This window comes from Oncorhynchus clarkii, chromosome 7 (genome assembly GCF_045791955.1).
Source record: "Oncorhynchus clarkii lewisi isolate Uvic-CL-2024 chromosome 7, UVic_Ocla_1.0, whole genome shotgun sequence".
NCBI lineage: Eukaryota > Metazoa > Chordata > Actinopteri > Salmoniformes > Salmonidae > Oncorhynchus > Oncorhynchus clarkii.
In genome coordinates, this window is record NC_092153.1 from 54,343,316 (window position 1) to 54,369,118 (window position 25,803).

General features: G+C 43.8%; 1 protein-coding gene across 1 annotated transcript; it reads right to left on the reverse strand.

Annotated features, from left to right (window-relative positions):
* Nucleotides 1-69: 69 nt before the first annotated feature.
* On the reverse strand, nt 70-25,575 carry LOC139413468 (sortilin-like). Its single transcript, XM_071160916.1, has 20 exons — nt 25,213-25,575; nt 10,407-10,466; nt 10,150-10,223; nt 9,852-9,954; nt 9,418-9,579; nt 9,085-9,158; nt 8,082-8,131; nt 6,589-6,716; nt 6,252-6,396; nt 5,931-6,086; nt 5,726-5,838; nt 5,486-5,588; nt 4,543-4,711; nt 4,223-4,422; nt 3,960-4,149; nt 3,561-3,677; nt 3,369-3,477; nt 2,623-2,735; nt 2,414-2,540; nt 70-2,218 (listed from the first exon to the last, which is right to left on the reverse strand). The coding sequence occupies exons 1-20, from the start codon at nt 25,540-25,542 to the stop codon at nt 2,204-2,206; spliced, it is 2,538 nt and encodes an 845-aa protein (XP_071017017.1). The 5' UTR covers nt 25,543-25,575; the 3' UTR covers nt 70-2,203.
* Between the last annotated feature and the right edge of the window lie 228 nt (nt 25,576-25,803).

Here is a 25,803-nt window from a genome sequence, read left to right on the forward strand (position 1 = left end):
AAAGAATTAAAGCGTTATAGCATAATGCCTTCTTTGGTGAAGTAGGATCAAATAGACATGACAAGAAAGTTCAACATTTAAACTATTATTTATTCAAAGAGATCAACCTATATTGCAAAAGAGGACTTTCCAAGTCTGTTTGTAAAATTGTCAATGATATATAAAAACACAAGCAAACAAACTACTATACACCAGGCCTAAAATGGAACAGACTATTTCCAGAAAGATGGAAATCTGAGACAAAACATAATGTCCATTATACAGCTATCTCACAGTATAGCACTGCACCAAAACTCAGCATGAGCTGCCATTTAGAATAGCTGGTTAATCAATCCTGATGGTGTGAAAAGAAAATGAGTGCCTGCAACTGCAAAAAGCACGTACCAGTTGCAAGAGCCCAGAGTGTTTCCTGGTCAGGAAGTCTCCTAACCCTCAATTGGGTCCACTTGGAGATGGAATCACTTCATTACACAGTAGACATGCATTAACTCCAAAAATGTTGATATTGTGCTTCTCAAATCTATAAAGGAAACTAGGTAACATTGTCTAATGAAATGCTTGGGACTGAAGGCCCATGATTATTTCTGCCGCTCTATGTTGTGAATACTGCTTACCTGAATAAAGCACAAGTGAATACTCAAACTAGTTGTATTTCTTAGATATGTTAGCTTATGAAATTCTGAGGTAATAAAATATATTGACAAGAAAATGTTAGGACAATTAATTTCACGTGTCCACTTGCCAAATTGTAAAATCAAATAATTCCCACAAACACAAACTTTGAACATAGCGCTTCTTTTGTTAAACAAGATTTCGATTAAATCATAGCCTTCATCGTAATAAAAAAAAAACAGCAATGATTCACATATAACTTAGTAACAGGTTGACAGGATCTGCTTTTATACCAGTATTCAAAAGTTTGTTACCATAAGTAAACTATTTGCTAACATTACATATCATTGGTTAATATATTTGAGTTCATTAATAATTACATGTATATTATTTATGAACCATTTATTATCAGACCCTTTAATCATATTTACACCATGAACAATAAGCCTTACACATGTATTATCTAAATGTAATGGTTAACAAACTACCGTTTATAAATAGTTTACAAGCAGACTATACCAGACCCACAAATATATTTGATATTTTTTAGATTTAGCTGGGTAAACTGCTATCCTACTAGTTCACTTCAATAGCAGTGTGTGTAAAGATTGTGTAAATTAAGTTCATTTCAGCTGTCATGACTGTTTATGACATGTGTTATGACATTGTTAAGTAGGCCTCATGGCAGAGGTTAAAAAAGGAAAGAGTTTTCATTATTTCTCAAGTAATTCACTAGTACAATATGGTCTGTTCAGACTTGACAACTAATTTGCTGAGTAGTTTCCCCCATATTCCCTACCCTCTCAGTATGACAAATCAGATACATTTTCTCTGCAACACAAAATTATGAAAGTGCTTTGGTAATATAATTCAAGATGTCCACTCTAAGCACAGTAGGACAAGGTACTGTATGGTTAGCTAGTTTTTGTTAATGTGGTCATACTAAAGCTGGTATGAGCCTGAAAACGATAACACATTTAGTATACGTTTTCACCTCACACATGTTGTTTATGAAAATGATTATCTTTTGCACTTGGTAAAAAATTATTTCAGACATAACTAAATGTATAACTATGTACCACTTCAGTTGAAAGCTTTCCACATCTCATTTTGTATACCGTCTCTTTCGTAGGGGTGTACCATATCAGGTACTGTACCATAGAAACTCATTCTGATCCAGACACACCATTCCCAGTGCCACTGCTGTTGCACCCTGACTCTCTGCACCACAGCAATAGAGCGCCTGATCCGTGAATCTGCATCAGAAAGCGTTGTGGAGAAAGGAAGGCTGCAGACACAACAAAAGCTCCTTAGGGACACAAAAGCTCTCCTCTGCGCTCCCCTCCACAGGCCCCAAGCCCACAGCCCCTGTCCCACTGCTCTCCAGCCCTCTGCAGGACATGATATATCCCTTTAGTGCCAGTGTCCTTGGGAAGGGAAGAGGTATGTAGGAACTGTTTGCAGTCATTGAGTAGGAGTGGAGTCTCAGAGCAGCTGCAGTATTAGTGGCGGCAGGAGGAGGCAATGGTGAGAGGGAGTAGTCTTGGGTAGGCTGTCAGGTTGGCGGATTAAGTCTCTCGCAGCTCGCTTCTCACTCCAAGAGGTCCTGGGCGGGAAAATCCACACGTACACAGATATACGCCCACAAACACACACACAACGAGAGAGAGAATATTGTGAGGAAAAACACTAACAGCATGATGCAGGACAAGAGCAGGAATGTACTAGTAATGTACTGTACACAAAATTGCTGTGTCACACAAAAACTGTGTGTGTCTGTGTATGCTAGCAGTGTGTGAACCTCATCTGAGTCTTCGTGGTAGTGTGTTTTGCCCATCTCGGTGGTGTGTGTGTCCAGTTCATCCACTCCCTCTATCCCATTGGCCTCCGCATGCTGTTGTAGCACTGAGTACCTGTGTACCAGGAACCTGAGTGAGATAACCCCACAGTCACATACTGTACACACAGGGAGGACAAAGGTAGGGGAGGAGATAGGTGAGGTAAACTGACCTCCCTCCGCAGACATATTTCTTGACGAGCATAACCCCTGTGGCAGCGCTGATGAGCAAAATCACCATTACAACCAGTACTATAGAGGCAGAGCTTAACAAGTTGGCCTCCGTCTGAGAGAGAGAGAGAGAGAGAGAGAGGAGAGGGGTGTTAACTTAAGTCTAGAATGGTTTTCCTACTCCTTGAGCCAGACAAAGACTTTACCAGATGCTGTATCATAGCTGTAGCAGGAATGCTACCACTGACCAAAGGTTTTGGGTGAAGTGCATTGCTGTAGCAGGAATGCTACCACTGACCAGGGGTTTTGGGTGAAGTGCATTGCTGTAGCAGGAATGCTACCACTGACCAGGGGTTTTGGGTGAAGTGCATTGCTGTAGCAGGAATGCTACCACTGACCAGGGGTTTTGGGTGAAGTGCATTGCTGTAGCAGGAATGCTACCACTGACCAGGGGTTTTGGGTGAAGTGCATTGCTGATGCAGGAATGCTACCACTGACCAGGGGTTTTGGGTGAAGTGCATTGCTGATGCAGGAATGCTACCACTGACCAGGGGTTTTGGGTGAAATGCATTGCTGATGCAGGAATGCTACCACTGACCAGGGGTTTTGGGTGAAGTGCATTGCTGTAGCAGGAATGCTACCACTGACCAGAGGTTTTGGGTGAAGTGCATTGCTGTAGCAGGAATGCTACCACTGACCAGGGGTTTTGGGTGAAGTGCATTGCTGTAGCAGGAATGCTACCACTGACCAGGGGTTTTGGGTGAAGTGCATTGCTGATGCAGTTTCTCCTCAGATCAATCTCCTTCCTCTTAGGCTGGATCCCGCCCACACACCGGTCACCTGGAATCTTCCGGTAGCTTTAGGATGGAGAGCAGAAGAGACAGTGAAAAATGGAAGGAGAGAGAGGCATTTTGTTGTTGTGGTGAGGTGAGTTCCTTACCCACTGGTCTGCAGCTGTTCTGTGGTGCCGTGAAGACAGAACTCCAGAACATGGCCCTTCAGGTCTGCCTGCTCCACACACTCAGAACTGTTCTCTGCACGGTGGTACCCATAGTCACTACAACAGACAGAGACAGACAGAGAGAGAGAGAAAGATACATATTGTTGTCTGTTGTTTGCTTGAACACAAGGAGAGATAGACAGAGAGGTGATGGTGAAAGATGGATAAGATGGGGAAGGGGGATACCAAGTCAGTTGCACAACTGAATTGCATTCAACCGAAATGTCTTCCAGATTTAACCCGACCCCTCTGAATGGGTGAGGGGAGGAAAGGGAGTCAAATGAACAGTAAAGAGAGAGTGAGTAGTAACATAGACGTGAAGGTTTATGAGGTGCGGACCATTGGTAGTCATCCAGTGTGCATTGGCAGGGGGTGGGCTGGGTGGTGATGACATAATCACGTCCGTTCCAGCAGACAGAATCTTTCCTCAGCCGCAGGAAACGCTCCTTATATCCCAGAATGCATCCGTCATTGGGGTTGTTGAGGTCATCAGAGTGCGCCAACCACTGAACATAGTCCCCCTCCCCACCTGCAGGGGGACATAGAGACCAGTAAGCATAGGCACATCCACACGCATGCACACACACACACAGTCCACTCACAGTCTCTGGAGAGTAGCTGTTTGAAGTCGATGGTAACAGAGACCCAGTAGTGACTGAGGGGACCCTGCAGGCCCACTCTGTACCCCCACAGGCTGAGGTTCATGGAGTGGGCTCCAGGCTCCAACGCCAGCCCTGTGAAATACAGCGGCTCACTGGTGAAGTTATACACATGCCAACACTGGCCCTCGTCTGTGGAAAACCTGCAGGGGAGATGGAGGGGGGAAAAGGCCTCTTAGCATCATTATCAAACACAACCTGAGTGCAAAGACTTGAAATGGCAGGACCGCCTCCATTTCTGTTTCTCTCTCTCTTTCACTCACTTGATCTGGTTGACGGGTGCAGATGTGTGTTCGACAGCCACCAAAAGGCCTCCAGAGTCTAGGATGGCGTAGTGGTGGGGTCCGGTTAGCGCTCTCAGCCAGGAGTAGCCTCCATCATCAGACACATACACATCAGGAGACAGCACAGACGCTGGGTCACCCACACTACCTGGAGACAGAGAGGGAGGGGAGTGAAGGAATAGGGATATGAATGTTCCATTATTCTAGTGGTCCATAGGGTGGGCCTGTGATTGTGTTATTTTTGGGCTCAGTGTATAAGATGTTCCAAGGTGGCAAAGATCTGGATGGATATTGTCCTTTATTGGTGTAGTAACAAACCTCCACCTCACAACCCATGCAACCCCAAACTGATCAGTCTGTTCACACTTCTCTTGCTGGCAGAGAGAAAATGTTGCCGTTTTAAAGCTCTTTTCCTGCAATTCTACACATTTTGCCATGTCTTGTGTGTTCATATGATACTGGAGTGACTCAACAAAATCAATGGAGGCCCCTGGGCATGTAATCTGGCTATGATAACTACAATATTTAGATAGGTAAGTTGGGCTAACCAGCTACCAAGCGCTAGTGTCAGGGGTATTCAACTCTTACCCTAGGAGGTCCAGAGCCTGCTGGTTTTCTGTTCTACCTGATAATTAATTGCACCCATCTGGTGTGCCAGGTGTAAATCAGTCCCCGATTAGAGGGGAATAATGAAGTGGAACTGTCTTTGAGGTTCAGAGTTGAGTTTGAGGGGGCTAGTTGATTAACTCAACATTTCTGACATTGAATGACATAACTGCCCATGCACTTCCACATTTCTAAATTCCACCTTGTACAATCTACTATTACAACTCTCAACAGCAGTAAAAATGAACCCCATTCTGGGTCTGGATTCTGGGTCTGAAATATTGAGTATGGCTGGTGTATACTGTGTGTGTGTTACCATGAGCCAGAATGAGGCCTATAGCGTTGAACTGTGTGAGGGGCAGTAGAGGGACGTTCATCTTCATAGAGATGCTGTATAAGGCGTGGATGTGCAGGCTGCACTGTAGACACACAGGGTGGGTAAGGGACAAGGACAAAACACTCATGAAATACAAAGCTACATACAGTATTGCTAAAGCACACATATATAATCACAGGGTTGTGAGTGTGTGTGTGTGTGTGTGTGTGTGTGTCTCACTCGGTCCGGCCGGTTGGTGGCGGTCTCAGTGTCACAGCGGCTGTTTCGAGGCCGTTGTACCGGCCGCCACTCCCCCCCCTGGTCAAACGACACCACAGTCTCCACTGAGCCGTCTACAGAGGGAGTGGAGGGGGGGGTCAGACTGTATAGAAAAACACTTCAAAACGGTGCGTCTCTGTGTCCGTGTGTGGCAGTGTAGACCCACCCTCTGTGAGTACGCTGGTCATGTAGACACCCCTGAGCGAGGTGACGTTGGTGAAATCAGTGTCGCCCCCTGTGGCCGTGTAGAGGTGGCGCTCCAGAGACTTGGAGTAGAGTGTCCCTCTGTCATCTGATATGTAGATGGTCCCTATGCCAGTGTCTGTCACAATGTGCCACTAAGTAAATAAAGCTTCCTAAACCATCTATTGTCATGTAGACGAAAGCTTCATCTGGGAGGATAGCAAGGGACAAGTGAGATCTTAACAAAGACACACATCTAAGAAAGAATCTTAATCCAGAATTGTGTGTGTGTGTTCTGACTGACCTCCAGGTTCGTCTACGTGCATGAACACCATGTCGTCGCTGGCTGCCAATATGGAGTAGAACTGCTCATGGCCAACAGTAGGGAGCTGAGCCATGTTCCACACATCACCACCATCTATCGACACATGGATCATACGCTGGGTACCCTGAGGAACACACACACACACACATTATAACACACACAGACATTACTGTAGAAACGCACATACTAACGTCACACACACACACACACACACACACACACACACACACACACACACACACACACACACACACACACACACACACACACACACACACACACACACACACACACACACACACACACACACACACACCGTGCCAGTCATGATGGAGGCGAAGACAAAGCGTCCTCCAAGTACAAAGGAGTAGATCTTGCTGGCGATGGTCTTGATGTTCTTGCCATAGTCTAGAGACCTCTTCAGCTCCAACATGCCCTTATCATCTGAAGAGGGGAGAGGGAAAGAGACGAGTCAAAACACATATGATTGTTATCAGTACAGTTTTAGATTATTTGCTCATCTATATAAACCATATGTACAAAATATGTGGACACCCCTTGAAATTAGTGGATTTGGCTATTTCAGCAACACCCGTTGCAACAGTGCACAGACATGCAATCTCCATAGACAAACATGGGCAGTAGTATAGCCTTTCTGAAGAGCTCAGTGACTTTCAACGTGGCACAGTCATAGGATGCCACCTTTCCAACAAGTCGGTTCATCAAATTTCGGCCCTGCTAGAGCTGCCCTGGTGAATAGTAGTGCTGTTACTGTGAAGTTGAAACGTCTAGGAGCAACAACGGCTCAGTCGCGAAGTGGTAGGCCACACAAACTCACAGAATGGGATCGCTGCGTGCTGAAGCGCGTAAAAATCATTTGTCATCGGTTGCAACACTCACTATCGCGAACCCAACTGCCTCTGGAAGAAACATCAGCACAATAACGGTTTGTTGGGAGCTTCATGAAATGGGTTTCCATGGCTGAGCAGCCATCTCAGGTCAGCATGCTCAATGCCAAGAGTCGGCTGGAGTGGTGTAAAACTCACCGCCATTGGACTCTGGAGCAGTGGAACCACGTTCTCTGGAGTGATGAATTACGCTTCACCATCTGGCCAGAACACTACCTGCCCCAATGCATATTGCCAACTGTAAAGTTTGGAGGAGGAATAATGGTCTGGGGCTGTTTTTCATGGTTCGGGCTAGGTCTCTTAGTTCCAGTGAAGGGAAATCTTAACGCTACAGCATTCAATGACATTCTAAACGATTCTGTGCTTCCAACTTTGTTTCAGCATGAAAATTCCCCTGTGCACAAAGCGAGTTCCATAACGAAATGGTTTGTCGAGATTGGTGTGGAAGAACTTGACTGGCCTGCACAGAGCCCTGACCTCAACTCCATTGAACACCTTTGGAATGAATTGGAACGCCAACTGTGAGCCAGGCCTAATCGCCCAACACCAGTACCCAACCTCACAAATGCTCTTGTGGCTGAATGGAAGCAAGTCCCCGTAGCAATGTTCCAACATCTAGTGGAATGCCTTCCCAGAAGAGTGAAGGCTATTATAGCAGCAGAGGGGGGACCAACTCCATATTAATGCCCGTGATTTTTGACGAGCAGGTGTCCCTATACTTTTGGTCATGTAGTGTGTCATTGTGTGCTATTGTGTATGGTGAATCGTGTGGATGTGTTACTGTTCGTGCAGTCTCTCTGGACAGATGTCTGGCTCAATGATTCTACTGTTAGTGAGTTATTTGTTGTTATTGGTGTTGTGTTGACATGAGGTTGTGTGACTGTAGTCATGGTCTACTCACTGCAGGATCCGTTAGAGTTTGTGGTGAAGTAGATGCTGTCCTCGGGACCCCTAGGATCACACAGACAGACGGACAGTGAGACAGACGGACGGACAGACAGAGATCTTTCCTATTCACTGGGGATTGAGGCCGGTACATTCCTCCTGACGCATATACATGTAGCAGGGTTATATAAAACAGATGGTGTGGAATATGGACTCATCCCACCGTGACACCCCTTTAAAGGAATGAAAACATCTGGTTCCCACCTGACTGAGGTGTCACTCGACTGCTGCTGAAGTGACAATATTCACCAACCCACAACCCACTGTACAACTGACTACCAGGAGTTGTGGAATGAATATACACTATTCTGCTGACTCCTGATTCCCTGTCCTGGGAGCCCAAACTGCTTGTGTAATGTATTCTGGTCAGAGCTCCAATTGAAGCTGTGGCCACAGAGTTCCCAGAATGCTGTGCGAGGCGATGATTGTGCAGTAACTACCACATCCTGGCTCTTTAGCCTGATCTGAACTTCTGTTGCTGCACTGAAACTGGAGTCAAATATGTGGTCACAACTGACAGGCAAGACAGCTGGAACAACAACACACACACACACACACACACACACACACACACACACACACACACACACACACACACACACACACACACACACACACACACACACACACACACACACACACACACACACACACACACACACACACACACACACACACACACACACACACACACACACACACACACACACACACACACACACACACACACACACACACACACACACACACACACACTAGCTGTTTGTTTTGCTCACACCACTGATTGGGAGAGTAAATGAGAGAAAAAGGGAGAAGGATCGGGGGGATTCAGAGGTAAAAGATATGCTGTTGGAATATGGAGCTAGAGGACATAGATGTTTGTTTGGAAGTAAACAAGATCATAAAAAACATCTATTGTTACTGATTGATTAATGAACTGGTTAAATGGAAGCTCTCACCATCTGACCAGACACACGCTGTCATGGATCTTCCTCCAGGTGGAGCCAAAGTCTTCAGACAGCCACAGGTCCAACTGGAGAAGAGGAGAGAGGGACGGAAAAAACAGACCATATTCAAAGAGGAAAGTCAGATACCTAGTCAGTCGTACAACCGAATGCATTCAACTGAAATGTGTCTTGCTCATTTAACCCAACCCCTCTGAGGCTGCCTTAACCGAGCGTTAAGGGTTAGGGGTTAGAGATCAGGGTTATGTACCATGATGCTGAGGGTAAGGGATCAGAGGTTAGAGGTTAGGGTCATGTACAATGATGCTGAGGGTCAGGGTTATGTACCGTGATGCTGAGGGTCAGTAGCACGTTACTGTCGTTGGGGTTATACAGTGTCTGAATCAGAGGAAAGAAGGGGAGGTCCGCTGGGGAAAAACTATGTCCATAATCCAGCGAGCGGAAAATCCGGGATCCCCCTCCCTCTGACACATCCCCTGTCATGATCACCTGGGGGACAGAGAGACAGTGGATCATAGGAGAACCCAGGAGATTACTAAGCGACAGAATAGATCACCTATAGAGGGAGACAGGGAACTGGCTTAGATCTGAGAAACCAGGTGCATTAACTCTCTGGGCAATCAGAGCAATTATAACTCAACGTAGTAGTACCAGAGAGAAACAAAGACTAGTTCGATTACTGGAGCTGTGCATCTGTGGATTGAATCCAGTCTATACAGACAGAATATGTCTACGTAGTCATGAAGGGAAGAAGTACTGACCCTGCCAGAGTTGTCAGGACCAATGGCGATGCCAAACTCAGTCTGAACAAAGGTGTTGTTGATCAGGTGGGTCACGTCCTGGAATGTTTTTCCATAGTCCTCGCTGGGAGAGAGAGACATGGGGGGAATGTACAGAAACCTACCTACCACTCCCAATACAAATCAGGAATCCTTATATTAAAAGTATCATAACTCCACTATTTTAAGGGTGACCCCAAAAGTTAATGTGCGATTCAATCCCTGACAAGTTGAGACAGGTAAAAATAGACCCGTATCTCCTAAATCTGGAGTTTCTGACCTGCGGTAGAGTTTAGACTGGCCAAGGCGAATCATGAAGACAGGCACCTGGAATGTGGTCAGCACCAGAAGCACCTGTGGAGATACAACACAGGTTTTACAGGTGGACACACACACACACACACACACACACACACACACACACACACACACACACACACACACACACACACACACACACACACACACACACACACACACACACACACACACACACACACACACACACACACACACACACACACACACACTTCTTACCCCTGTGCCATCTCCCACCCAGGCCAGAGACACTGAGCCACTCAGGTCATTGAAGGCATACTGCAGACAGGAGAGAAAGAGAAGGCTTATCAACATGTCTTACAAAGGAACATGAGGTACAGCACGTGTAGCGTCGTGTGGTTTACGCTAAGTGAAATCACAGGGTACAGGAAACAGTCAGATTTGACACAATGTGATGTCATACAGAACACAGAGGGACATTCACTTGTGTGATTCCCCTTTTCCTACTCTCCTTTATCCAAACCCTGCCTGTTCAACACAGGGAGAGTTGACCACACACACACATACACACCTCCCAGGCTGTTGCTGAGTGTCCCAACTGTCAAACTATGTTCTTTGTATAGAACTGTGAGTGTGACCTACATTCCTACTTGGCTGACAAGCTGAGAGGCCCGAGAACAAGAGAGTGACTTGTGTAAGCAGGACAAAAACACTCTTGCGCACACAGGCCCCTAATTCTCCTGAGGGCCCCCTAACGTTTTAGTCCAGTCTGCAGGCGATGGAGAGAGAGAGAGAGAGAGAGAGACAGTGAGAGAGAGAATGTGTGTGTGTGTGTGTGTGCCTTAGAGCTGATCGAGAGATTACCCCCCAGGAAGAGAGAGAGAGCTGATCGAGAGATTACCCCCCAGGAAGAGAGAGAGCTGATTGAGAGATTACCCCCCAGGAAGAGAGAGAGCTGATTGAGAGATTACCCCCCAGGAAGAGAGAGAGCTGATCGAGAGATTACCCCCCAGGAAGAGAGAGAGCTGATCGAGAGATTACCCCCCAGGAAGAGAGAGAGCTAAGACAAATAAGTCAGGTGGAGAGCAAAGAGTGTTTGTCTTACATTACCACTAATCCAGAGTTCACTTCTTCCATTCTACCCTGAATTACATCTAGTAGGTCTGTGGAGAGAGGAGGCTATGGTTCCCCCCACCACTAGCCTGCCTCTATGTGTTGTTTATGAGGAGAGGTAAGGCCTGGAGAGTGTCTGCTACTCTAGGAAGTCTATAAAGCCACAGGAGGCAGGCAGGCAGGCAGGCAGGCAGGCAGGCAGGCAGGCAGGCAGCTCTCTGGAAACTACTAGTAAACAGGTCCAGGGGAACACATGATCTCTGGAAACTACTAGTAAAACAGGTCCAGGGGAACACATGATCTCTGTAAACTACTAGTAAACAGGTCCAGGGGAACACATGATCTCTGGAAACTACTAGTAAACAGGTCCAGGGGAACACATGATCTCTGGAAACTACTAGTAAACAGGTCCAGGGGAACACATGATCTCTGGAAACTACTAGTAAAACAGGTCCAGGGGAACACATGATCTCTGTAAACTACTAGTAAACAGGTCCAGGGGAACACATGATCTATGGAAACTACTAGTAAAACAGGTCCAGGGGAACACATGATCTCTGGAAACTACTAGTAAAACAGGTCCAGGGGAACACATGATCTCTGTAAACTACTAGTAAACAGGTCCAGGGGAACACATGATCTCTGGAAACTACTAGTAAAACAGGTCCAGGGGAACACATGATCTCTGTAAACTACTAGTAAACAGGTCCAGGGGAACACATGATCTCTGGAAACTACTAGTAAAACAGGTCCAGGGGAACACATGATCTCTGGAAACTACTAGTAAAACAGGTCCAGGGGAACACATGATCTCTGGAAACTACTAGTAAAACAGGTCCAGGGGAACACATGATCTCTGTAAACTACTAGTAAACAGGTCCAGGGGAACACATGATCTCTGGAAACTACTAGTAAACAGGTCCAGGGGAACACATGATCTCTGGAAACTACTAGTAAAACAGGTCCAGGGGAACACATGATCTCTGGAAACTACTAGTAAAACAGGTCCAGGGGAACACATGATCTCTGTAAACTACTAGTAAAACAGGTCCAGGGGAACACATGATCTCTGGAAACTACTAGTAAAACAGGTCCAGGGGAACACATGATCTCTGGAAACTACTAGTAAAACAGGTCCAGGGGAACACATGATCTCTGGAAACTACTAGTAAAACAGGTCCAGGGGAACACATGATCTCTGGAAACTACTAGTAAAACAGGTCCAGGGGAACACATGATCTCTGGAAACTACTAGTAAAACAGGTCCAGGGGAACACATGATCTATGGAAACTACTAGTAAACAGGTCCAGGGGAACACATGATCTATGGAAACTACTAGTAAAACAGGTCCAGGGGAACACATGATCGCTCCAAGTGTGAGCACAAGTTTCCATCCTTTCTTCAAAAGCATTGGTTCCTCACACTCTCTCTCCATCCTTCCTCTTCCAAATACAGTAGATCTGTTCATACAATCCCTCAATCCTTCCTTAATCCTGCTCCAAAGGAATCATCTCACTCTTCATCCCTCTTCTGAAGTGATCTGATCTGATCATGATCTGATCATGTTATGGGGTGGAAAGGCTTCTGCTTTTCTTAGGAGTATAACAGTACAAGACCAATGCTTGTACACCTGTGTCAAATCTAACCAAGAACGTGTTTTCTTCATTTGTTCCTCTGAACCCCTGCCAGGCTGCCTGGACAACCGATACCCTGCCCTGAGTTTCAAACCCAAAACAAAGCAGCAAGGCAGTGTGGGACAGGTCAGCCTCGGTCAGCCCAGTCAGCAGCTCCAGCTGGATGACAGGGACCAGAGGAGGTTCTGTCACAGACAGATATCTTTTAACTTGGTGGGAGGGAGGAGGAGTATGAAGAGGGGGATGAAGAAGAGAGGAGACTGCCTGAGGGGATGAATTGATACCATCAACAGACAGAAGATGAGCAGGAGGGGGGGGGGGGGGGGGGGGGGGGGGTAATTTAATTATCAAATACAGCTACAAACCCTAACTGCCAGACAGGATGTGACCTCACAGACCAGACATGAGCTCACATCCTATGACGAAATATTCCAGAGCTAAAGCACACACGCCACTGGTGTACTGTAGGGCTGGGAGGTTACAGGCCAGCACAGTGAGCCCCTTATTCTGCAGGGTTCGAGGTGTTAAGAGTGCTACATCAATATTTCCAGATATAAAGGTCAAACACATGCAGGCTGTGATCTTTGAGGTGAAGCTGTGTAAATGTCATATATGGTTTGGAGGGTTGGGTATGAAGCTTAAAGGAGCAGGGAGAGAGGGACTGCAGTGTCAGGTGGCAGCTGTGTCTATACCAGAGCCATGTATTTAGAGAGTTGGGCCAACATCTAGAATTTTGAATATTGATCTAATTTTAGACATTCAGGTACATGACATTATTTAAATATTCCCCATTTAATGTAAATGGCGTGCTAACATGGCTGCTATAGAATGTTGTGGTTTCATGTAAATGCTTCATAATGCAGAATCCTCAATGGTCCAACACTCTAAATGCATGGATCTGGCTGGTACTGTGTATAGGGCTATTGCAGGTCTAGGTACAGTAGGTTTGAGGCACTGGGCTGGAGCTGAGTGAGGTGAAAGTCTGGTCCTACTTGAAGCTCAGTCAGCTATTAGCATCTGGGAGGAGACACATACACAGCCGATGACTCCACCCCTATTGAGTGAAGATGGGATAATATGGAAAAACAAAAAAACTGCCAACCATGAAACTTTCCTTCACCCTACATTTCTTCCTCCCCATCACTAATTATCTCCACCCCTCCCTCCCTCCCTCCCTCCCTGCCCCTTATTTAATCTCTTTCCTATCCATTTCTTTCTTTATATCTAGCCGTCCAACTCTCCTTCCCTCCCTTTCTCTGCCCCCTTCTCTCCGTCCCTCTCTCTATCCTCTGGACACAAACAGCACGTGGAACATCACTGTGCTGCTTTCCTTGGTTCTGTGCTGCTGGCTGCAACCCAGCTCTGAGACACACTGAGACACACACACACACACACACACACACACAGGGAACAGGACATGTTTTCTCTGTACATTCTGACCACAGACCAGGGGGAAAAAACAGCCAACCAGCCTGACCCTCATGATGTTGTTATTGCACATTTAGACACATTCAACCAAATGGCGAAGGTGAATACTACACAGAACAAAGGTAATAAGCAGCAACATATAGTCCTGGATGTGTGGAATAATTCATTGTATTTTCCTTAAATACTTCAGTTTTCAGTATGACATTATGCATTACTGACAAGTTACCCTGAATAATCATAATGTATGTTGATAACACTAATGTCTTATGTAGGTAGTGTTGTTAATGGTTATTTACTGTATAACACACTGTAGGCTTATATCCTTCTGTTCCTTGCTTAGGGGCACTTCCATGTAAAAACAAACATGAGCATGTCAAGTTCATAGGATGAAAAATGGGTCTTAGAAAACGTCAAGCAGGAAAAGTCTTTAGGTATTAGAAATACATCCAAACACAATGTTAACGTAAAGACTCCTCCCAACTATTTTGCCATACTGATAAGGTAAAAATATGTTGTTCTGCCCCATAACAAGGCAGTTAACCCACTGTTCCTAGGCTGTCATTGTAAATAACAATTTGTTCTTAACTGACTTGCCTAGTTAAATAAAATAAAAAATATTAAATTGTATACTGTGCTAATTTCCCTAATGTGGACAGTTTGTGTTACTACCTTAGACAAGCTTTCATTTTCAAGCTATACAATTTAGTGGAATTATAAATCATTTTTACCTCAGATTGGTGATGTTAGTATAAAAGTTCAGTCATCACGATGACGTAAGATTGATTGCTTAAAATGGCTCAATATCTTTGGTTTTGTACCGCTGGGATGTGCAGGACATAGAATGAGGAGTTAATGAAATGGCACAGAGCATTTGGGGGGTCTCTCTATAAAAGTCGCTGGCCACACACCAATAAATTTTTTGGACAGTCAACCGTTGTCACTGTTGATATCCTATGCCGGGTCGTGATTCATTTAAGTTAACAGAAAAAGGGTTCTATTCCCTTTGTGGTGAAATCAACAACCGACATTCCAAAATATAGATATAAGCCTTCTACAAGTTGTCATCGAACCAAGTACAGGTTATTCCAAGTTTCTCTGTGGCATTTGAATAGTTAGTTTAAACAGTGCTACATCCCCGTTATGCTGAATTTAATGTGAGATCCATGGAAGAATTAACGACTCACTTACACTGACAGCGTGATTTGCGTTTTGTTACACCAGAAGTACATTCATTTCCAATGGAACGAAGGGTTTGCCCTGCAGAGACAGCTGCAGTGCAGTGTGTGTGGTGCATACGTTGAATTTATCGAACATATGCATCCAATTGTATCCGTAGACTGCTTGACAAAAATAGTAGCAAAGGTGAATGTTGAACTTTTGTTGCACACATATCCAGATGATGCTGTGTACCATTTTGCACAGTGACGCTGTAGGTGTGATCCAGGCGGTGCAAAAAAAAGAGTTGCGTTAAAACCGCGTTGGTATTGGGTGTAGATGATGAGAAAACATCTTTTAGTCAATTTTCTAAAATGTGGAAAACATGAAGGGGGGTCTAGTTTGAAAGCACCGTATACACACTGCATCAAGAGAAGTATGTGGACACCTGCTCGTCGAACATCATTCCAAAATCATGGCCATTAATATGGAGCTGGTCCACCCTTTAGTGCTATAACAAGATGAGCACAGACTTTAGCCGACACATTGAACTGAATTAGCAGATCATGTTGAGACGGCGAGTCAGTCAGAAATCATCAACTTCAAAACTTCTCTTTGCTTACTTAGACGTCACTAAGTTACTCACTACTGTCTTTGTTTGTTGAGCTTGAATGGCAAAGACACACCCACATTAAATCACACCCCAAAGACAACTCTCATTTGGGCTTCAGTAATGACCGAACACATGCGGAATCAGTGTGTGCAGCTCACCTTTAAGATATTTTCAAATTTCTCTCCCTCCTCAGGAGGGAGGATAATCATAGTCACTGGAATTAGGGGTGCTGCAGCACCCACCTGAAAAATCAGGGAGAAAAAAACACACACACATATATATATATATATATATATATATATATATATATATATATATATATATATATATATATATATATATATATATATATAGAGAGAGAGAGAGAGAGATATATATGTGTATATACACACACACACACACACACACACACACACACACACACACACACAGGGGCAAAACAAGTATTTAGTAAGCCAACAATTGTGCAAGTTCTCCCACTTAAAAAGATGAGAGAGGCCTGTAATCATAGGTACACTTCAACTATGAGAGACAAAATGAGAAAAAAAATCCAGAAAATCACATTGTAGGATTTTTTTAATGAATTTATTTGCAAATTATGGAGGAAAATAAGTATTTGGTCACCTACAAACAAGCAAGATTTCTGGCTCTCACAGATCTGTAACTTCTTCTTTAAGAGGCTCCTCTGTCCTCCACTCGTTACCTGTATTAATGGCACCTGTTTGAACTTGTTATCAGTATAAAAGACATCTGTCCACAACCTCAAACAGTCACACTCCAAACTGCACTATGGCCAAGACCAAAGAGCTGTAAAAGGACACCAGAAACAAAATTGTAGACCTGCACCAGGCTGGGAAGACTGAATCTGCAATAGGTAAGCAGCTTGGTTTGAAGAAATCAACTGTGGGAGCAATTATTAGAAAATGGAAGACATACAAGACCACTGATAATCTCCCTCGATCTGGGGCTCCAAGCAAGATCTCACCCCGTGGGGTCAAAATTATCATAAGAACAGTGAGCAAAAATCACAGAACCACACGGGGGGACCTAGTGAATGACCTGCAGAGAGCTGGGACCAAAGTAACAAAGCCTACCATCAGTAACACACTACGCCGCCAGGGACTCAAATCCTGCAGTGCCAGACGTGTCCCCCTGCTTAAGCCAGTACATGTCCAGGCCCGTCTGAAGTTTGCTAGAGAGCATTTGGATGATCCAGAAGAAGATTGGGAGAATGTCATATGGCCAGATGAAACCAAAATAGAACTTTTTGGTAAAAACTCAAATCGTCGTGTTTGGAGGACAAAGAATGCTGAGTTGTATCCAAAGAACACTATACCTACTGTGAACCATGGGGGTGGAAACATCATGCTTTGGGGCTGTTTTTCTGCAAAGGGACCAGGACGACTGATCTGTGTAAAGGAAGGAATGAATGGGGCCATGTATCGTGAGATTTTGAGTGAAAACCTTCTTCCATCAGCAAGGGCATTGAAGATGAAACGTGGCTGGGTCTTTCAACATGACAATGATCCCAAACACACCGCCCGGGCAATGAAGGAGTGGCTTCGTAAGAAGCATTTCAAGGTCCTGGAGTGGCCTAGCCAGTCTCCAGATCTCAACCCCATAGAAAATCTTTGGAGGGAGTTGAAAGTCCATGTTGCCCAGCAACAGCCCCAAAACATCACTGCTCTAGAGGAGATCTGCATGGAGGAATGGGCCAAAATACCAGCAACAGTGTGTAAACCTTGTGAAGAATTACAGAAAACATTTGACCTCTGTCATTGCCAACAAAGGGTATATAACAAAGTATTGAGATAAACTTTTGTTATTGACCAAATACTTATTTTCCACCATAATTTGCAAAAAAATTCATTAAAAAAATCCTACAATGTGATTTTCTGGATTTTAAAAAAAAAATTGTCTGTCATAGTTGAAGTGTACCTATGATGAAAATTACAGGCCTCATCTTTTTAAGTGGGAGAACTTGCACAATTGGTGGCTGACTAAATACTTATTTGCCCCACTGTATATAGAGTTGAAATCAGAAGTTTACAAACACTTAGGTTGGAGTCATTAAAACTCCTTTTTCAACCACTCCACAAATTTCTTGTTAACAAACTATAGTTTTGGCAAGTCGTTTAGGACATCTACTTTGTGCATGACACAAGTCATTTTTCCAGCAATTGTTTACAGACAGATTATTTCATTTATAATGCAATGTATCACAATTCCAGTGGACCAGAAGTTTACATACACTAAGTTGACTGTGGGACTTTGACAAATGCAGAAAATCGGCAATTAAAATAAACGTTCTACCACAGGGACCATGTTATTTTTGGGAAGCCTATTTGATTCTGAGCTCGGTTATATAATGTTTGAAAAGAGAGAGGCTTACACTGCTGCTGCTAGCACATACACACATCAAACACACCACTGGAACGCCGATTAAGGTCTTTACATGTCCTAATAATTTGAAAGATTGCAGAGACAACTAGGTGTTTACATTTGCATATGCTTACTTCGATTATGACCTTACACCAATTAAGATAAGCAACGTACGGTGTTTACATGGCTAATGGAATACTCGGCCTACTGCCATAATCAGTTTGGTATCGAACTATTAGTGTGCGTGTACAGTAAACATACTCTATGATTGGTATAGGTCAGTGGAGGCTGGTGGGAGGAGCTACAGGACGATGAGCTCATTGGAATGGCTGGAATGTGTCATGAACCAGCTCGTAGCCCGTAACAAAGAGGGCGACAACGTGGAGATAAGGAATAACAGATATATTTATTAAACACTAATCTACAAACAATTAACAATGGTGTATGTGTGTAATCAGTAGTGTTAATGAGTGGTTGTGTGCATATATGGTGAAAATTAGAGATGTTGCGAGGTGCCAAAACAAACAAGCCACAAAACACCACAACCAAAACTAACAGTGTGTCTGCATGGAGAGAGTCTCCTCAATGAATGGGGTAAAGGTGTATTTATCCCCAGGACACACCCGAGCCCAGGTGTGTCCCATTTCGCTGACGATCCTCCCAGCTCCACCCACCAACGTTCTATTAAGGAAAACAAGAGCAAAGAGAAAGAATTCGGCAGACAGAGTGGGAGGGTTGTCAAATAGAATTAACAGAATATGGTTTCCTTATGTTTGATACCTTTACATTTATTACATTCCAGCACTTACTATGAGCCCATACTCCTATAGCTCCTCCCACCAGCATCCAGACCAACCAATGCAAAACCTTGATTCAAGCCAATCTCTAAAGTAGCTGAAATGTTCATTGCTACAACCTTGTGAAAGAGAAAAACTGACACTTTTCATCAAAACAACTTTATATCGAAGTTGTGCCTTTGATTTGATGGTCTGCACATGTGCAGTTCGGTGCGACACGACCATTAGACCTGATGACGTGTTTCTGCGCATGACATCGCCTACAAGTATGATCAGAGATTTATATTGGAAAAGCAGATTCTGCAAATCATCATATTGTACTATCTTTGGCTACACTGTGTTGGAACACACTGTCGCACACACTCTCCTCTTTAAATGAGGCATGTGCAACAAACGAACAGTTGACAATGCTATGGAAACCAGAAGAGGCAGGAAGAGAGGCATTGACAGAATCAATTATCTCTCCGGTATTTAGGTGTATAAGTCTCTCACGAATTGTAACAGACTTTTATGACTAGCAAGTGAGCCGAAGCTTGTGTTGTCTTGACACAGAAGATTCAGCCCTCGCCACAAACCTAAAAATACTGGCCCCCTGTGCCTTGTCTTGGCCAGTCAGCCTGCTCTTAGAGTAGATAGACTCACTGGAGGTCCGAGAGAAACATGTGGGGAATGTTTATGAGGGAGCACAGGCTAGTGTGGATAGGAGGTGGTGGGCGGACCATACTGCCAATAGGAGTGCTTTTTCCATGGTCAAAAGGAGCTTCAGGTGTTCCAACTCTAGCACATTCACTCACTGATCTGACAACACAAAGACCATCAAGAACTTAGTTGTGGCATTTCACAGAATTCTAGAACATTCCTCTGGCCGTATTCGTATTTGTCTACCATGAAAACACCAGGACTGTACTGAACTGGCTGTTCTGCTCCTAAAAACACTTCCTGCTTCCCTGAGGACAAAGAGAGCCGGAGAGACGGCCAAATTAAGTTACCGCTGGGTTTCAAAGCTCCTGTGAGTTGGAAGGGGCTAGATAATGTACTGTGAAGGCCATTTTAACTGGAGATGGGCTAAACTGGTTTACTGTGGGAACTTCTATGTGTCCATTTGGGAAGTCATCAAGACTCGGGCCGAGAGGATTTGAAGAACATTTGGACAGAGGTCGAGAGAGGTTTGGATGGTGTTTGTAGCATATCTCATTGGCTGGAGGGTTCAGGTAAGGTCCATGTGAGAGATCATAATTCCATAGCAAACTGGGTTAGGGTGTGGGCCTTGAGGCATATCTCAGTGCAGGGACTTTTCAGCCAGAGAAACCCTTGAGCGGCCGGCCGCCTACGAGTTTTTTTGGGGCGCCTATGTCCAAAACTGTGAAATATATACAGAATGAGTCCAAAGTTTTAACACACCTACTCATTCAAGGGTTTTTCTTTATTTTTTTCAATGTTTCGATGTCTTCAATAGTATTCTAATGTAGAAAATAGAGTAAAGACACATTCGGAAAGTATTCAGACCCCTTGACTTGTCCCACATTTTGTTACGTTACAGCCTTATTCTAAAATTTATTACATCGTTTTTTCCCCTCAATCTACACACAATACCCCTTAATGACAAAGCAAAATTGGCCTTTAGACATTTTTGCAAATGTATTAAAAATAGAAAACTGAATTATCACATTTACATACAGTTGAAGTCGGAAGTTTACATACACCTTAGCCAAATACATTTAAACTCAGTTTTTCACAATTCCTGATATTTAATCATAGTATAAAATCCCTGTTTTAGGTCAGTTAGGATCACCACTTTATTTTAAGAATGTGAAATGTCAGAATAATAGAGAGAATGATTTATTTCAGCTTTTATTTCTTTCATCACATTCCCAGTGGGTCAGAAGTTTACATACTCTAAACTGAGTCAGGTTCGTAGGCCTCTTAGCTCACGCACACTTTTTCAGTTCTGCCCACAAATTTTCTACAGGATTGAGATCAGAGCTTTGTGATGGCCACTCCAATACCTTGACTTTGTTGTCCTTAAGCCATTTTGCCACAACTTTGAAAGTATGCTTGGGGACACTGTCCATTTGGAAGACCCATTTGCGACCAAGCTTTAAACTTCCTGACTGATGTCTTGAGATGTGGATATATTGAAGCAACATAAATTCCCTTTCTCATGAAGCCATCTATTTTGTGAATTGCACCAGTTCCTCCTGCAGCAAAGCCCCCCCATAACATGATGCTGCCACCCCCGTACTTCACGGTTGGGATGGTGTTCTTCGACTTGCAAGCCTCCCTTCTTCCTCCAAACATAACAATGGTCATTATGGCCAAACAGTTCTATTTTTGTTTCATCAGACCAGAGGACATTTCTCCAAAAAGTACGATCTCTGTCTCCATGTGCAGTTGCAAACCGTAGTCTGGTTTTTTTTATGACGGTTTTGGAGCAGTGGCTTCTTCCTTGCTGAGTGGCCTTTCAGATTATGTCGATATAGGACTTGTTTTACTGTGGATATAGATACTTTTGTACCTGTTTCCTCCAGCATCTTCACAAGGTCCTTTGCTGTTGTTCTGGGGTTGACTTGCACTTTTCATACCAAATTACATTCATCTCTAGGAGACAGAATGTGTCTCCTTCCTGAGCGGTATGACGGCTGCGTGGTCCCATGTTGTTTATACTTGCATACAATTGTTTGTACAAATGAACGTGGTATCTTCAGGCATTTGGAAATGGCTCCCAAGGATGAACCAGACTTGTGGAGGTCTACATTTTATTTCAGAAGTCTTGGCTGATTTCTTTTGATTTTCCCATGATGTCAATCAAAGAGGCACTGAGTTTGAAGGTAGGCCTTGAAATATATCCACAGGTATACCTCCAATTGACTCAAATTATGTCAATTAGCCTATCAGAAGCTTCTAAAGCCATGACATAATTTTCTGGAATTTTTCAAGCTGTTTAAAGGCACAGTCAACTTAGTGTATGTAAACTTCTGACCCACTGGAAATGTGATACAGTGAATTATAAAAGTGAAATAATCTGTCTGTAAACAATTGTTGTAAAAATTACTTGTGTCGTGCACACATGCCAAACTATAGTTTGTCAACAAAACATTTGTGGAGTGGTTGAAAAACAAGTTAATGACTCCAACATAAGTGTATGTAAACTTCCGACTTCAACTGTGTGTGTGTGTGTGTGTGTGTGTGTGTGTGTGTATATATATATTTTTTTTATTTTTTTACTTTTCTCTCAGCTCCATGGCAGAGTATGTAGAATCCCTGGAAATGTGCTTTTAAATTGCAACATTTTCTCTCAGCTCCATGGCAAAATGTGTAGAATTCTTTGGAATTTACTTTAAAATTGCAAAAATGTATCTTGGCTCCAAGGAGAATTGCAGAAAATTGGCTTAAAAATTCAAGAAACTGCCACAACAACAACAAAAAAAAACATCAAATTGGGAGCCTTTAAAAGTTATCTAAAATTCAGCCACACCAACTGTGTCCATTGCCACACCCCCTGCCACACCCACCACACCCACCACCTAAGCCCCTTTTTGATCCAGAATAAAACATCAATGGCAGGAGTTAAATTTGGTTCAGTTGAAACAGCTCAACCATGGCATGAACAATACCTCTGTGCTTTATTAGGGAGCGGTCTGTGCACAGAAGGGCTCATAGACCCACAAACTATATTCATCCTGTGTAAAATAGATGTTTCACCAAAATGATATGTTACCTTGCCCATGACCTTTAGACTTGTTAGCTCCCAAAGTTAATGCCGGTTAACAGTTGAGGCTGCTGAAGGGAAAACGGCTCATAATAAGGTCTGGAACAGAGCGAATAGAATACCATCAAACACATGGAAACCATGTGTTTTTATGTATTTGATACCATTCCACTCCAGCAGTTACCACGAGCCCGTCCTCCCCAATTAAGGTGCCAGCAACCTCCTGTGCTGTATTTAAAGTTGTATTTCATTTTTACATTTAACCTTTAACTAGGCCTTTATTTAACTGTAGGAGTGGATCCCTTGACCTCTCAGCATTTAGTCACATTTGCAGGGCCCACAACCCACTCCACTAAACACACAGAGAAGCCATGTGGAGTCTGGGCTGCAAGAGTGTTCTAGTAGGCCAACAGCAGAGCCAGAGGCATCACAGCGTATGGGGCGGGTTAGCCCAGACAAACACTGCCATTTTTGCTGCTCCTCATATGGCCACATTTAGCCTGAGTTAGCGGTGGCTTACACTATAACCCCATTAGCATCTGCCTTCAACTGGCTGAACAGAATCACCTGACTCCTCAGTGACAAAGGCAGGCCAGTGTTGACTGACAGGGAAATACATGCAGAAAATATGTTACAGGGGTTTGCATTTCCTCTCCACCTCAATCATGACATGCATGCAGTGTGCTAACTTTTTGTCAGTCTCAGAACATGATACTTACATAATTTGTTTCATGTTGCAAACAGTAATGAAACACTATGTCCCTTTCCCTACTGCATCACAGTGGAGCAGAGCAGAGCAGAGCAGAGAACTGCACAGAGAGAATCCACTCAAAGGAGACCCTGCTAGTGTACAGTCATATGAACTCACAACAAAACTGCTGCTTACAGACAGCAATTTACATTCCCCAACACCTTTTTCTGCAGTACAGGCAACCACTCTGGCTGCTGTAGCCAGCTCTGTCAACAGAAAGACGTGATGCAAAGCAACATGCCCAGCAACAGTAGGTTAAAACATAAGTAATCATGATGATTTGAGCTATGTTTGGCCCATAGACATCCTAAGCCATCATTGTTCTCATTCAGTCAGTCTATACTTTACTATAAATATGCTGGCCTTCAATTATGTTCAATATCATATTTTTTAGGGTCTGGGGGTGAAAATGAAATGAGACTTTGTGTATTTAAATCACAGCATATATTACCAAACTATACAGAGACAGGCCTACCGAATGTAGGAGACTGAGGCCACAATATGATCCGTTCTCAATCAATAATGGATGCATTATGAGAAACCGGAATGCATATTCACTCCACCTGACCCTTTGCTGTAGGGTACTCCTTGGGTCAAACTCACTTTGCCTGAATCCCGAAAAGCTAGAATCCCTAGTAGAAACAATAGCAAAGCAGGTACCCTGCCCCTGTTTTGGTAAAACGCTGAGGGATGGGCCTGGAGAAATGTAACCACTCTCAAATTCATTTACAGAGCTATGGATGCAAGGACAGACCATCCATGATTTCAAATGTCCTTTTAACTATGTTTTGAGGCTATACAGCAAGGGGGATGGGGGGTACATTTACATTGTTTACAGAAATTGGAGTAAAACAAGCTTATATTTTATGTTCTATGAGGTCGGCGGTTGGAGAACACAATTTATAAATGCCTCGAGTTGGTCAAGTATCAATGGGTATATATCAATTTATAAATAAAAAATGCAGCAACCAACGATTTTAGCTTTAAGACAGACTAACTCTTGTCAGAATATGCAATAAAGTTCATCCTTCTAATCAATCAGCCAATTAGGAATGTATAGCCCACGTGGTGATGAGAACCATGAGTCAGTATCACCACAGCAGTCTGAAAGGTCACAAATGACAAATTATCACAATGGATTTGACCATTCCTCAATCAAATCCGAGAGAAATGTGATTATTTTCGCTGTGGTGGGATATATGGGTTGCAGCCAACACGAAATGGGGTGGCAGGATAGCCTAGTGGTTATAGTGTTGGACTAGTAATCGGAAGGTTGCAAATTCAAATCCCCGAGCTGACAAGTTACAAATCTGTCGTTCTGCCCCTGAACAGGCAGTTAACCCACTGTTCCTAGGCCGTCATTGAAAATAAGAATTTGTTCAGACTTGCCTAGTTAAATAAAAATGTAAATCAATGTGCAGTTTGACATTAAAAAATGTTTTTATACAAGCAGGTTGATAATATAAAGAAAAAAAACTTACGGTGTGTGTGTTATTTTTCAGCGTGGACTCGAATCCCGTTAGAGATTTGCACGTCTCTCCGTCGGGGTCAGTGCTCCGTTTAAGGTTGTGTCCAGACAACACCGGCGAATCTCTCGGTCGCGGGGTATTCACAAACGTTGTGTGTGCCCCGCCGAAGAAGTTGGCATTTTTACAAAAATCCTCGCATAGCGCATAGGTAAATAACCAGACAACAGCGATGCTATACAGCGGAGTCATATTCGCAAGTCTGAGTTGTGTTGCTGAAAATCTATTTAGTAACCCGTTTCTATTATCACCAACTGTATTTAGACCACCCCACGTAGGCGGCATACATAATGTTCATCTGGTGCAGAAGTGAACTGTGGCGTTTTAAAATGAGACGCCCACCTAGAAGTCCGATTGGTTGAGACTTAATTGAAATGCCTTTCCATTGGACTGTAGATGCGTCCATTCATTCCTTATTCTTCCCAGTAGGAGCAAATTTATTTGCAATTACGCTACCTGGCGGACAAAACCAGATGAAGGTTGTCAACCTCACCCTCCTGTATGATTTTGGTAATGAAACCGTCAGAAGTACACACACACACCATA

Bases quoted from the DNA above. Each gene is read 5' to 3' on its own strand.
- LOC139413468 (XM_071160916.1), bottom strand. From the start codon at position 25,542: ATGCCGCCTACGTGGGGTGGTCTAAATACAGTTGGTGATAATAGAAAC. The intron at 6,087-6,251 runs GTCAGTCAGAAC...ACATTGTGACAG, and splicing joins GCACGTAGACGAACCTGGAG to ACACTGGCATAGGGACCATC. The intron at 2,541-2,622 runs GTCAGTTTACCT...TATCTCACTCAG, and splicing joins AAATATGTCTGCGGAGGGAG to GTTCCTGGTACACAGGTACT.